This window comes from Palaemon carinicauda, chromosome 37 (genome assembly GCF_036898095.1).
Source record: "Palaemon carinicauda isolate YSFRI2023 chromosome 37, ASM3689809v2, whole genome shotgun sequence".
NCBI lineage: Eukaryota > Metazoa > Arthropoda > Malacostraca > Decapoda > Palaemonidae > Palaemon > Palaemon carinicauda.
In genome coordinates, this window is record NC_090761.1 from 18,119,046 (window position 1) to 18,132,443 (window position 13,398).

The window sequence follows — 13,398 nt, forward strand, 5'->3', positions numbered from 1 at the left end:
GTAGAGAAAACCTTCGTACCTTCTGTAATTACATTCTGAGGTCTTTCCCCTTGTTAGAGGTTTTACATGAATAGTATATGGCTTAAACTCTCAGGAATTTTTTACAAGTAATCATTCACTTAAAAACTTGAAACACACACACACACGGTGAATTTGAGTCTCATTTTGTTCCCTATTATGTTACCAGATGTATTTTTTTCTCAAATTGTGTATTTAAGAATACCAGATTCATAGCTTCTGCTAATTCTAACAATCTTTCATCTTCATGAATTCTTCATCCAAAACCTATTCCTCCATCTATGCTTTCAAAGTTATCAGAACTCTCACCTACATGGGAATTCGTAATACTGTTTAAGGAGCTGATTTGTTGAAAATTATAGGTTTTTAGGAATACAGTACAGTAATTTAAAAATGAAGACTACTGTAATAATAATTGTATACTTGTCTTAAAAAAAAAAAAAGAAGAATCATAACTAAAGACTTTTTATTGCATTTATTTACAGGCTCTAGGCATAAGTCAAATAGAATGGTCCGGAAGCCTTTGTTACCCATTGCCTCAAGTGTCTTAGATACATTGCAGCTTGATATGGCAACATTACTACAATCAAATCTTCCAACTTCACTTCAAAATTCCAGTGGTCTCCCGGATCATGATCGTCCGGTGAATCACCTTGCTCTTCTTAATGACTCCAGTCCACCTACCAAAAGTAAGAACACAAGATCAAAAGAAAATAACCGAGATATGATTTTACTCTAAATAATTTTAGCTGATGTATGTTTTAAGCTTTATATAGTTAGGGCCATGTTGGATAAGTGAGATATACAAATATAACTACCTTAGATTACTTGAAAATACCGCAAATAAACTCTAGTAAGCCCTGTTTTATACTTAAAAACAAATATAAAGCATTTAGTACCTAGTTAGAATTTATAGCTCTTCCTTGTTTTTCATATTTTTTACATTGTGTATATGACAATTTGGAAATTTATTTTTTATGTGGGACTTAACATGAAATGTTCCAGTTTCATAATCTTCTGAAGTTGAGAAACTTTTGACTAATGAGAACTTTTTCAGGCACGTATCGTCCTCCACTTGCACCCCGTCCTTCTCTCTACAGTCACCATATTACCGAGGAAGCAAAGAAGGAACCACAGTGTGTTACAAATGTTGCAGATAAAGTAAGCTTGTTTTGATGTACTGAACTTGGTCAAATGTATATTTCTTAAAGACAACCTCATTTGTCACATGTTTATTTCTTTAGAGGACATAACAGTTACACCAACCTCTATCAGCATTGAAAACAACCCTCCTGTGCATACCAGAGACTTTTATGATAGCATATGTTACTCCTTATTTGAATTAATCTTACCCAATTTGTATCGGCTTACATGCTTCAATCTCAAGCTTTTGAGAGTAGAAAGTTTAAAATATAATTTCTACCAGATTTGAATAGCCTAACAGCTCCTCATCCCCAGATGTCATATTTGTCATTGTAGTAGTGTGTATTTACACTTCCCACATTTAGTTTCTTGCTGCAAGCTGGTTAACCACTGTTCAATCAGCTCTTGCTATGTTTTCCAAAGTCTAAATAGGATCACTTTGTTGCACTGGTCCTTGCTCTATTTCCTCCCTCGACTATTTTTGAGGTAGTATGTTGCCCAGGGCACCAGCTATCCATTGAGATATTACTGCTACAGAGTTATTGGGTCCTTTGACTGGCCAAACAGTACTACATTGAACCCCCCTCTCTGGTTACGGCTCATTTTTGTCTTTGCATACACATAAACCAAATATTCTGGCCTATTCTTTCTGCATTCTCCTTTGTCTTCATACACATGACAACACTGAGATTACTAAACAATTCTTCTTCGCTCAAGTGGTTAACTACTGCAATGCAATTGTTCAGTGGCTACCTTCCTCTTTGAAGGGTAGAAGAGACTCTTTAGCCATGGTAAGCAGCTCTTTTAGGAGGACACTCCAAAATCAAACCACTGTTTTCTCGTTTTGGGTAGTTCCTTACTCTCTGTACTATGGCCTTCAACTGTCTTGGATTAGAGTTCTCTTGCTTGAGGGTACACTCTGGCACACTGGTTCATCTTATTTCTCTTTCCCTTTTTTTCATTTTTTATAGTTTATGTATGAAAAATTTAATTTAATGTTACTGTTCTTAAAATTTTTTTTTTTGTTTATTACTTCTCTTGTAGTTTATTCATTTCCTTGTTTCCTTTCTTCACTGGGCTATTTTTCCCGGTTGTAGCCCTTGGGCTTATAGCCTCTTGCTTTTCCAAATAGGGTTATAGCTTAGCTTGTGGTAATACATACATATACCCAGGCACTTCCCCCAATTTTGGGGGGTAGCCGACATCAACAAAGAAACAAAAACAAAAAGGGGACCTCTACTCTCTACGTTCCTCCCAGCCTAACAAGGGACTCAACCGAGTTCAGCTGGTACTGCTAGGGTGATCAACCCCCTGTGGCCGCGGGGGTATAAAAACAAGAATAGCGCCAACGTTATCCCTGCGTGTCGTAAGAGGCGACTAAAAGGGACGGGACGAGGGGGCTAGGAACCTCCTCTCCTGTATCTACATCCTGTGAGACATCGACAAAGAGATGGAGCTGGGGGGAGAGTGCTTGTGATAATAATAATAACAATAATAATACATACATATATATACCAAGGCACTTCCCCCAATTTTGGGGGGTAGCCAACATCAAACAATGAGACAAAAAAGAAAAAAGGGGACCTCTCCTCTCTACGTTCCTCCCAACCTGACAAGGGACTCAACTGAGTTCGGCTGGTACTGCTAGGGTGCCACAGCCCACCCTCCCTCGTTATCCACTACAGATGAAGCTTCATAAAGCTGAATCCCCTACTGCTGCTACCTCCGCGGTCATCTAAGGCACCGGAGGAAGCAGCAGGGCCTACCGGAACTGCGTCACAATCGCTCGCCATTCATTCCTATTCTCTCCATCTATCCTCCTATCACCCAGAGCTTTCTTCACTCCATCCATCCACCCACCCAAACCTTGGCCTTGTACTTCTCCCATCAACTCTTGCATTCATTACCTTCTTTAGCAGACAGCCATTTTCCATTCTCTCAACATGGCCAAACCACCTCAACACATTGATATCTACTCTAGCTGCTAACTCATTTCTTACACCCGTTCTCACCCTCACCACTTCGTTCCTAACCCTATCTACTCGAGATACAGCAGCCATACTCCTTAGACACTTCATCTCAAACACATTCAATTTCTGTCTCTCCGTCACTTTCATTCCCCACAACTTCGATCCATACATCACAGTTGGTACAATCGCTTTCTCATATAGAACTCTCTTTACATTCATGCCCAACCCTCTATTTTTGACTACTCCCTTAACTGCCCCCAACACTTTGCACCCTTCATTCACTCTCTGACGTACATCTGCTTCCACTCCACCATTTGCTGCAACAACAGACCCCAAGTACTTAAACTGATCCACCTCCTCAATTAACTCTCCATTCAACATGACATTCAACCTTGGACCACCTTCCCTTCTCGTACATCTCATAACCTTACTCTTACCCACATTAACTCTCAACTTCCTTCTCTCGCACACCCTTCCAAATTCTGTCGCTATACGGCCAAGCTTCTCTTCCGCATCTGCAACCAGTACAGTGTCATCCACAAACAACAACTGATTTATCTCCTATTCATGGTCATTCTCGTCTACCAGTTTTAATCCTCGTCCAAGCACTCGAGCATTCACCTCTCTCACCACTCCATCAACATACAAGTTAAACAACCACGGTGACATCACACATCCCTGTCTCAGCCCCTCTCTCACCAGAAACCAATCGCTCACTTCATTTCCTATCCTAACTCATGCTTTACTACCTTTGTAGAACCTTTTCACTGCTTGCAACAACCTTCCACCAACTCCATATAACCTCATCACATTCCACATTGCTTCCCTATCAACTCTATCATACGCATTCTCCAGATCCATAAACGCAACATACACCTCCTTACCTTTTGCTAAATATTTCTCGCATATCTGCCCAACTGTAAAAATCTGATTCATACAACCCCTACCTCTTCTAAAACCACCCTGTACTTCTAAGATTGCATTCTCTGTTTTATCCTTAATCCTATTAATCAGTACAACACCATACACTTTTCAAACTACACTCAACAAACTAATACCTCTTGAATTACAACACTCATGCACATCTCCCTTACCCTTATTACTTCTCTTGTAGTTTATTTATTATTATAATAATAATAATAATACAGTAATAGTAATAATAATCATAATAATAGTACTTTCATTGTCAATTTCCAGGAACTCTTGTACTTCGGTATCCAAGTTAGTACAATACCCCACTTTACTTTAATTGATTCTAAGAGATTTGACATAAATCAAATTTTTTAGTAGGTTGGATTGAAGATTCCACAAAATATATGTAACCTGCTATCATTTTATAAAAAACAGAGCAGTACCTCTACATACTATCTTAATTCGTTCCGGGAACTGCTTCGTATGTTAAAACGATCGTATGTTGGAGCAAATATTCCCATAAGAATACACTGTAATTTGTATAATTCATTCCACAGCCCAAAAACCCATGATAACTCCTTAATAAATTGCTACACATAATTAAACATAACATTAATACAATTGCATAATACAAAGATATAAAAAAGAATAATAATGAAGAAATAATAAATAAAAAGGGGTTTTTATTGACACTTTACCTTAGAGACAGGCCAACGCAGGTGTAAGAATTGCTACGCAGAAGGAAACGGAAGATCAGCGAGGAGGTAGAGATGGTGACTGCGATAACGTACCGTAACTTACTCTTAACTTAAACTACGTGAACTTTAACCTATCTTAGCTTATTTTTTTTTTTTTTCATTTTTATATTTTATACTTGTTTTTACATTTTTTTTCTTTTTTATTTTTAATTTGCATCACTTTCACTTGATTCGGTCTTACTTTTCTTTGCTTCACTTTCTTTCTCTTCATCACAATCACTAGACCGCGTCGTAGATTTTTTAAAGAAACTATTGAGAGAAAGTTGCTTGGTACGGCTTTTTATAATTTTTCTGAAATGAGTTACAGACATCATCGAATTGCGAAACTACACGGCAAACCTGAAGTTTTTGTGGGTGATGCTTATCGATGAAATCAACCACATGTTGATGATATGCCAACATCTGTTTTATTTCAGCCGAACTTAAGATGTGACCTACCTCCTTGATCTCCTCCGACTCACTCAAGTGCGCTTGGAACTTGTCAAGCTACATGGCTTGCAGCTTCTTGAGTTCCTCGGTGGTGAGCTCTTCATGATGCTCATCGACGAGTTCGGTGATGTCATCTTTATCGACCTCCAGACCCATGGACTTGCCAAGGGATACAATCTCTTCTACGTCTTCCTCTACGGCAAGCACAGGTTCAGGCTCTGGGCTAAAACCTTCAAAATCTCTGGGAGAAACAGCATCAGGCCAAAGCTTCTTCCAAGCTGAATTCAGTGTCCGACGAGTTACTCCCTCCCAAGCCTGATCTATGATCTTCAAGTAGTGCACAATATTGAAATGGCTCCTCCAAAATTCATGCAAAGTTAAGTTGGTGCTTTGCGTGACATTAAAGCACTGCTTAAATAAGTGCTTGGTGTAGAGCTTCTTGAAATTAGAGATGACTTGCTGGTCCATGGGCTGGAGGAGAGGGGTGGTGGTCGGTGGAAGATACAGCACTGATGAATTTGTACTGGTTGATGATATCATCTTCGAGTCCTGGATGGTGAGCGGGTGCATTATCCAAGCAAAGCAAGCACTTCAAAGGCAAATTCCTCTCCTGAAGGTACTTCTTGACAGCAGGGCCAAAAACTAGGTTTACCCATTCAATACAGAAATGCCTAGTGACCCAAGCCTTAGAATTATCACGCTACAAAACATGCAGCATGTCCTTATTGATTCTGTGTGCCTTAAATACCCTAGGGTTTTCGGAATGGTAAACCAATAAAGGCTTTATTTTGCAGTCCCCGCTGGTGTTGGCAAAAAGGGCAAGAGTCAACCGATCCTTCATAGGCTTATGTCCAGGCATTTTCTTCTCTTCGGCGTTAATGTATGTTCGACTAGGCATCTTTTTCCAAAACAGACCGGTTTCATCACCATTGAAAACTTGCTGCTTTACGTAGCTTTCCTCCTCCATGATCTTTTTGAACTTCTTATCAAAATCGTTAGCAGCCTTGGTGTCCGAACTTGAAGCCTCTCCGTGCCGAATAACTGAATGAATCCCGGTCTTTCTTAAATCTCTCGAACCAACCTCAAGACGCCTTGAATTCCTCCGTTGTAGGATCGGTTGAACTCTCCCCCACGTCACCCTCAGAGCCCGCCACCTTCAAGTCACAATAGATAGTGCTGGCCTTCTCGCAAATGATCGTTTCAGTGATCGTATCGCCAACAATCTCTTTGTCCTTTATCCATATCAACAAAAGGCGTTCCATCTCTTCCAGGGTAGGGCTACTACATTTAGAAATAATGGTGATCCCCTTCGATGGTTTGACTGCTTTAATGGTCGCCTTCTGTTTGATGATCGTCGAGATCATAGACATATTCCGGCCATATTTTTTAGCCAGATCGCTCACACGAACACCGTGCTCATGTTTTTCTATAATTACTTGCTTTAGTTCTAATGAAAGCATTGACTTCTTCCTTTTCTCACCACTACTACTTCCTGAACCGAAACTAAGCTTCTAAGGACCCATGATTATATGTAAAATAAAAAAAAAAAACTTGAAAAAGGAAGATAATAAGCGTTGTTAATAACAGAGCGAACAGAGGACAACCACACGATGCGCACGAGAACAGAGAACTGATCAAGGCGACGCTCAATAGCATCCCTCCGACATGCTGCCGGCTACCGGCGTAAACAAGAAACTACGATCGATGCTTCGAGAAAATTCTACGCGTATGATCTACGTCGGATGTTGGAGCAAGACTTCGGGTGTCGAGACGAAAATTTTATCGAATTTTACTTTGGGTGTTTGAACAATCGTATGTAGAAGTTCCACTGTACATTAATAAGCTGTCATGTGAAGTATAGTACTGTTCAGTACAGTACGTAATTGTTATTTTTTGACTTGAAGACTGATGCAAGGTAGATGAAACAACATAAGTTGGGTTATACTGTATTTTCATATTTATTATCTAAGGAGAGCAACGTAAAGTCAAAGTGACTTGTGTCAGACTGATGTAAATGGGTATTATTGTGTCTCACTAATTTAATATATCAAGCAACTGCTCTTAAAGAGACCTGAATCATTGTAATCAAAACTGATCTGAAAATATATCAAATACATACTGTATATATAATCTAACTGCCACTTTCAATTTCATTAGATATTAACATGATTTCTATATTTTGTAATTAGTGTTTAGTGGACTTTTATAACCAACAGTCGGGGAGGGTTCTTTCTCATTCGCAGCAGCATTTTGCCATCTCCTTACCACTGTCAAGAATAGTATGCATATGTACATCAGTTTGTATGGAAACAACTCTTTAAAAATGGTGTTGTAAAAATCTCAAAAAACAAATTGAATAGACATTTATTTGATAAGTTTTTATACTTCAACTTATGCTTTGATTTAGCCTCAAAAGGATTGAAGAGTTGTTAAAAGCAAATGAGGTTTCCATGTCATATGCTAAATAACCCACATCTCATCTTGCTTTTCTGTCACTCTAATATCTATGAACGAATGAGCTTGGTGCTGTAATTTATTCCCCACTGATGGCTCACATGTGCTCATGCCTACAGTCACTATTAGATGTAGGGTTCTTTTTGCCTTTGACTTCAAAACTGGTATGTCTTTGTGACATTGCAACCATTATTTGGCTTTGATAAGATTGATGGATTTGATTGAAAATATTTTGTGTATTGTAAACACCATACTTGTATTTTGGTCCTGGATGATTTTAATATAATCAATATTAGTCTCCCTGAAATTAATTCACTGAGAGAGCTAAGCTACATTAGTATTTTTATGAAGATATATATCAAAGAGCTTTCGAGAAATTGCTCAATTTTCCTTTTCAAAATGAAAATTTAACGTTTTAATAGTTTTACGTGAATAATAATGTATTTCTGCTTTCTCACTTTAGATTTACTTTTTTATGAGTAATTTATAAATACAGTATAATAATGATTATAATGTCATGTTTTGTTTTTCAGGATCTGAGCGAGTCATCTATAGGTGACTTGTCTTTAGATCCCGTTTCATTATCAGACATGACATTAGATGATGGTCCCATTTCTGAAACTGAAGAGCCAGAGTCACTGGGGGCCTCAGCAGTTTCTGCTATACCTGTATCATCTTCAGCAAGTGGAGCCGTGGCAGGGATTGGAGCCGTTTGTGGAGGAGGGGAAAGCAGTGTCAGTGCCGATACAGCTAGCGGAAACGTCAGTGACAGCGGAACAGAGGTACCTTGCATCCCTGCTCTCAACACTGCGAGGCTCATCGCACGCATGAAGTAAGATCACTACCATCTTGAAGTATTTGCAGCTTGATCCCATCGCTGGGATCAACCAGCAAGGATTCATTGGGGCGATTTTTTTCCTTCCTTCCATATTGGTGATTTTATACCATTAAGACTGACTGCCTTGGGAATTTTCATTAAAAATAAGGCTTATCTCAGTAACTGGGTATGATTCATGGTATGATTTGAAGGTGCAGTGGATGAGCTTCCAGTGGTAAATAATGTTTTGCTTTCATCTTAGCATAGTGCTTTTGTAGTTTTACCAGCATTTAACTCCTTACTAATTCTAGGGTAAAACAACAGTTGTAATAATTTTTGATGTAGTGACAAAATGATAAATTATGGAATGACTAAGTTATTTCTTCAATGAGACAGATTTTCATGTAGCAAAAAATAACTGTGTTCAATCCAGGTATATGAAGTTGCAGAACAAACCCATTACGTACAGTGCCTATTCTGTTTATTGTGAAAGGTTTTTATGAAAATATTGTAAAATCGAAAATCTGCTCTGCCTTGACAAGTACTATGCAAGCATGATAGATTCTTTGGTTCCCAACTGTCTTTATTCATTGTTTGTAAATTGTATCTAAGTTAAGTTCTTTCCATACTGTAATGACAGTAGCTCTGATAATTCAATCAAATTCCCTTTTCTATCATAATTTATTTTATTATTTTCCTCTCATTTACCTTTTAATATTTAGTGCACAAATCAGGAAATTTCAGCAGTTTTATCTCTGTCATGTGGTGACTTTTTTTTTTTTTTTGTCAGATGGGCATAAGTTTATGTATAGTATTAGTGTTCCTTTTTATGAAGATAAGAATGGGTGATTTATTATATTTATTTACATACTTAAAATAATTTCTTAAAAAGTGGCAATTACCTAGTTGTCTGGACCATTTTGAGTATGAATAGTCAGCAACTTTTTACCAATAATTATTGCCAGTTCAACAATCTTGCTACCCTAGCCTCTGACATATTTTTAGGTTTTATAAGTTTGAAAAATAAGCTAAGTTCATCCTTTACTTCATGCTGTACTCATTTAATTGCTTAACACAAACCTTTATGTTTTTAATGTTTAATCCCTTTTACTAATTTGTAGTCTTATATATTTTGTTTACTATATTGCTGTACTTTTTGTCCTGTACAGTATTTTTGAAACGTTTGAGCGAGTGTGATTTAATTTTCATCAATTGGACCACAATTATAAGAGTAAGGGTTTTCTGGTACAGTCTGATCTTTAAAGAATAACTAGTGTTCTTAGGAAATCATCTTGAGCTGCTATACCTATTGACGATGTATGTCTTTACTACCTGGTTTCTTCTTACTTTTAGGTTGAGAGGCTTTAATTTGGTTCAGAAGTCCTTCTAGAGATGGACTAAACATGAAGTAAATATTTCCTTGGCCAAAATGATGAAAGCCACAACCTCATATCCACTCTTGATTTTATTATTGGTCACAGACCTGCTATATGTTTAGGACTTGCTACCCTACGTACAGAGCCGGTGGGGGTTCATGGTTGTGGCAATATTCTGTGATTGGGTTTGTTGTCAGATTGGAGCCACAGCTGTGAGTTTTTTAATTTAATTAAAGAAAATCAGTGATGCATTCCGTTTCCAGTTTCAAAATAGAACTTGAATGTTTTCTTATCCTCTATATCTTGCTAGAGAGCTTCAGTTGAGAAAGATTAAGAAGATTCGTGTCCATATGTTTTAAAGGGAAGCTTTTGAATATTCATTACCTGTTAAATGTGTTCTTTTTAACCATCAAGAGCAAGCTTCAAGATAAGCTGCTCCCAGACATTTAATCATTTAAGAGTCCTTTAACATTATAAACTCAGCTGCTCCATCTTCAAGATAAAGCCACTTCCATGTCTGGAGCTTCTCTTCGGTCCCTTCAACTTCATGATAAACCTTTTTGTTAACTGAAGCTATTTTAGACTAGTTCCAGCTTAAGGCATCAGCACTAAAGACTCCAGTTTAATATTGATGACCTGAGCTGCCCTAGTACTAATGATGACCAGAACTGTTGCAGCACAAGGGCCTTAATAACGCTAATACTGATTACCTGAGCTCCTCTTAGTAGCAATGACCCAAGATACTAAAACAGCAAGAGTATGAGGTGCCCTGAAACAGATGACATTAGTAGCTCCAGTACTAACCTTTTCAGTCCTGGCAATATGTGCTGCTCTATTTTTATGTACCCTAGCTGCTCCTACACCTCAGACCCAAGAAGACCAATGACAGAAACTGGTCTGGTACTCAAAATTGTAGTCTTGACAGCACATAGGATTCAAGCTGGTGATAATAACAGAGCTATTACCTTAGTTCCTATCAATCAAAACTGATTACTAATTGTTCTATTAATTAAAAGTGGTGTCATAAACCCCTCACAGAAAGAGTTTCAGTTCTGCTCACTTACACCTCAGATTAGGGAGATTGACCTTCCAGAGGTTTCTTTAACCAAGCTGAGAAAACTACACATGGAGGGTGTGATTGGAGCTGTGGCATCTTTTCTCTGGAAAGATGTCAAAGCTGAGGAGACCAATTAAAAAAATAATTTGTCATGCAAGATTTAATTTTCATCGACAGACTTCATTTCACCGTGGCATTAGGCATTGCTTGGTGTTATAACTGTCAAAATAGGCTGGTAGGCCGTTTACACCAGATGCTATAAGCTAATGACCTCTCAAATGCTCACTCTTCATATACATTGATTAGACTGGTGTTATACAGTACAGTGCAATGACACTTGAAAACTGGAATAAATAAAATAAATAGAGTAACTTTTAATTCGAATGGCTAGCTTGGGAAAAGTGAATTTTTGGAGCTTTTTTCCTTGTCTTCTCTTCAAATTTGAAATAATCAGTTTTTAATAATTACATTTGATATGAAAAATAGATAGTGAGGCAATGATTCCGTCAGGGTAGGGTAATCTCCTCTCCTTCCTGTACAAACCTAGCTACACTACTATTTCCAACCTTTGTGTACTCTGTTGGGTAGTTTTTCCACCAAATACTGGGTTGGTGACCAGGAGTTTTTATTATTTTTAAGGTGAACTTTAATCATTTTCTGGTACTTAGACATCAGGGCTAGTGATGTTGGATAAACTTGAATAGAGGGAATGATGTGTGGTCCTGCATAGATACCATTGGAACATGAACATAGTACCTAATCAACACTCATCCAGTTGGGAAGGGATTCAGACTCATTCTAGGAAATAATAAGAAAAATAAGTTCACCTAGTCATCAAAAAGAAAAGAAATTAACATCTATAGTTCTCTATGTTATTCCATGTTCATACTCATCTAAAGGGTGGGTTAGACCCTTCAGTTCATCTAGATAGGAAAGAGATTCTATTCTAAGGTACTCTGGTTCAGGTTACCCATGTTCTGGCTTGGATAGTAATTTACATAAGATCATGATGTGTGTCTTTCTGAAAAGATTGAAAATGATAGAAATCCAAAGGAATTTGGTCAGACTTCCGATGATTTCTATTGCTATTTGAGCAAATAGGAATATAAATCAACTGGAAGAGGTCAGGTTTAGAGGTAAATACAAAATTATTTTTAAGCATGGATGTGAACAGATTTGGGGATCTTTATTCTGGATTTACAAGTTTTTTTTTAGTTCCAATTTTCCTACTGTTTTATAACAAGCCTTGATAAGCTACATGATCTCCTGGCCTTTTAATCCCTTACTTCCAATTGAGTTTTTTTCTCTTTCTACCATAACATTAAGCAGATTCTAGATGACTTTCATGCAGTAGGACAGCGACCATTTCAGCTTAGATGTTGTAAGATGTCGCTTTTAACTGGCAGAGTGCTCTAATCTTGCGGACAGCTCTACTTATGCCTACAAGATTTTTGAGAGTTTAACATAGACTTTCAGGCTTAGACTTGCCATCTCATGAAAATATGTTTCTAGTCCTGTAGACTACAGAAGTGCAAGTGGTCCTATAACGTGAGCACTGGCATATCTGAAACATTTAGTATCGTGAAGTAATTGGACATAATGCCTAAACAGAGCCTACAATTCATCATTAATAATGTAGGGCTTTGGCAGTTTGATTCTGATGCACCTAAATAAAGATTTGGGCACCATAAGTAATAGTCCTGTTACAAGATTTTTATTTTTTTGGGGGGGGGGGACAATTGGTTTTTCTCATTATATACAAGTCCCATCTTCCTTCACATTTTCACTTAACAAAGATACATACAGTATATCAAACAGAATGAGACTAGTCTGACAATGGAGAACCAATGAATCTGACACGTGTAATTCTTGCCCATCGAAGTAGCTTTACTTTCAGAAGTTTTTGTATGGAATTTTTTTTTGTAACAAACAGTGGGCACAGTAAAAGGTAAGATCTGTTTGAAAAGATTGATTTTGTTAGAAATAAAATTACACATCACTTTATCATGGAGTCACTGGAAAATTTTAGCCTATCTTGTCTGCTTATTAAAGCTTTTTGGTCAATTATTTAGTTGCTTGTAGCGCAGAATAAAGGAAATGTCATCATTGAATTTACACGATGCTTTAGTCTGTTCGTGGATGGAATGGTTTTCATCTCATCTATTGATTTGCATGAGAAGAAAGGTCTAATGTACAGTTTCATTGTGTTTCCATCTTTATTATGAGGTTTTGGTCATGCTTGGAAAAAGTGATGAAGTCTACAGTACATTACTTGTGATTAGTTCTTTAGGTAGCTACTTTAAATTTTTCTTGCATGACTAAAACTGTAGATTAATAAACTCCACTAATTAGATTCTTGAAGGGAAACTATGTTAGATTTTTATATTTAACTATATAATCAGTGTACTGAAGTTTAGTTTTTTTATTATATAGTTGTGTACAGTATTAATCTGTCATTAGCTTA

The 13,398-nt window shown here is 37.4% G+C and overlaps 1 protein-coding gene across 6 annotated transcripts in view; it reads left to right on the forward strand.

Moving 5' to 3' along the window:
• Positions 1–13,398, forward strand: part of LOC137629476 (E3 ubiquitin-protein ligase TRIM37-like) — a 110,052-nt gene that overhangs the window by 67,834 nt on the left and 28,820 nt on the right. For 3 of the 6 annotated variants that reach the window (XM_068360805.1, XM_068360802.1, XM_068360803.1), the window contains exons 13-15: positions 504–707; positions 1,076–1,179; positions 8,218–8,466. In XM_068360805.1, coding sequence (XP_068216906.1) covers positions 504–707; positions 1,076–1,179; positions 8,218–8,466 — 557 coding nt within the window. Of the gene's footprint in view, positions 1–503; positions 708–1,075; positions 1,180–8,217; positions 8,517–9,854; positions 10,154–13,398 lie in introns of those variants that run through there. The other 3 variants (XM_068360801.1, XM_068360804.1, XM_068360806.1) reach the window with 2 other exon arrangements.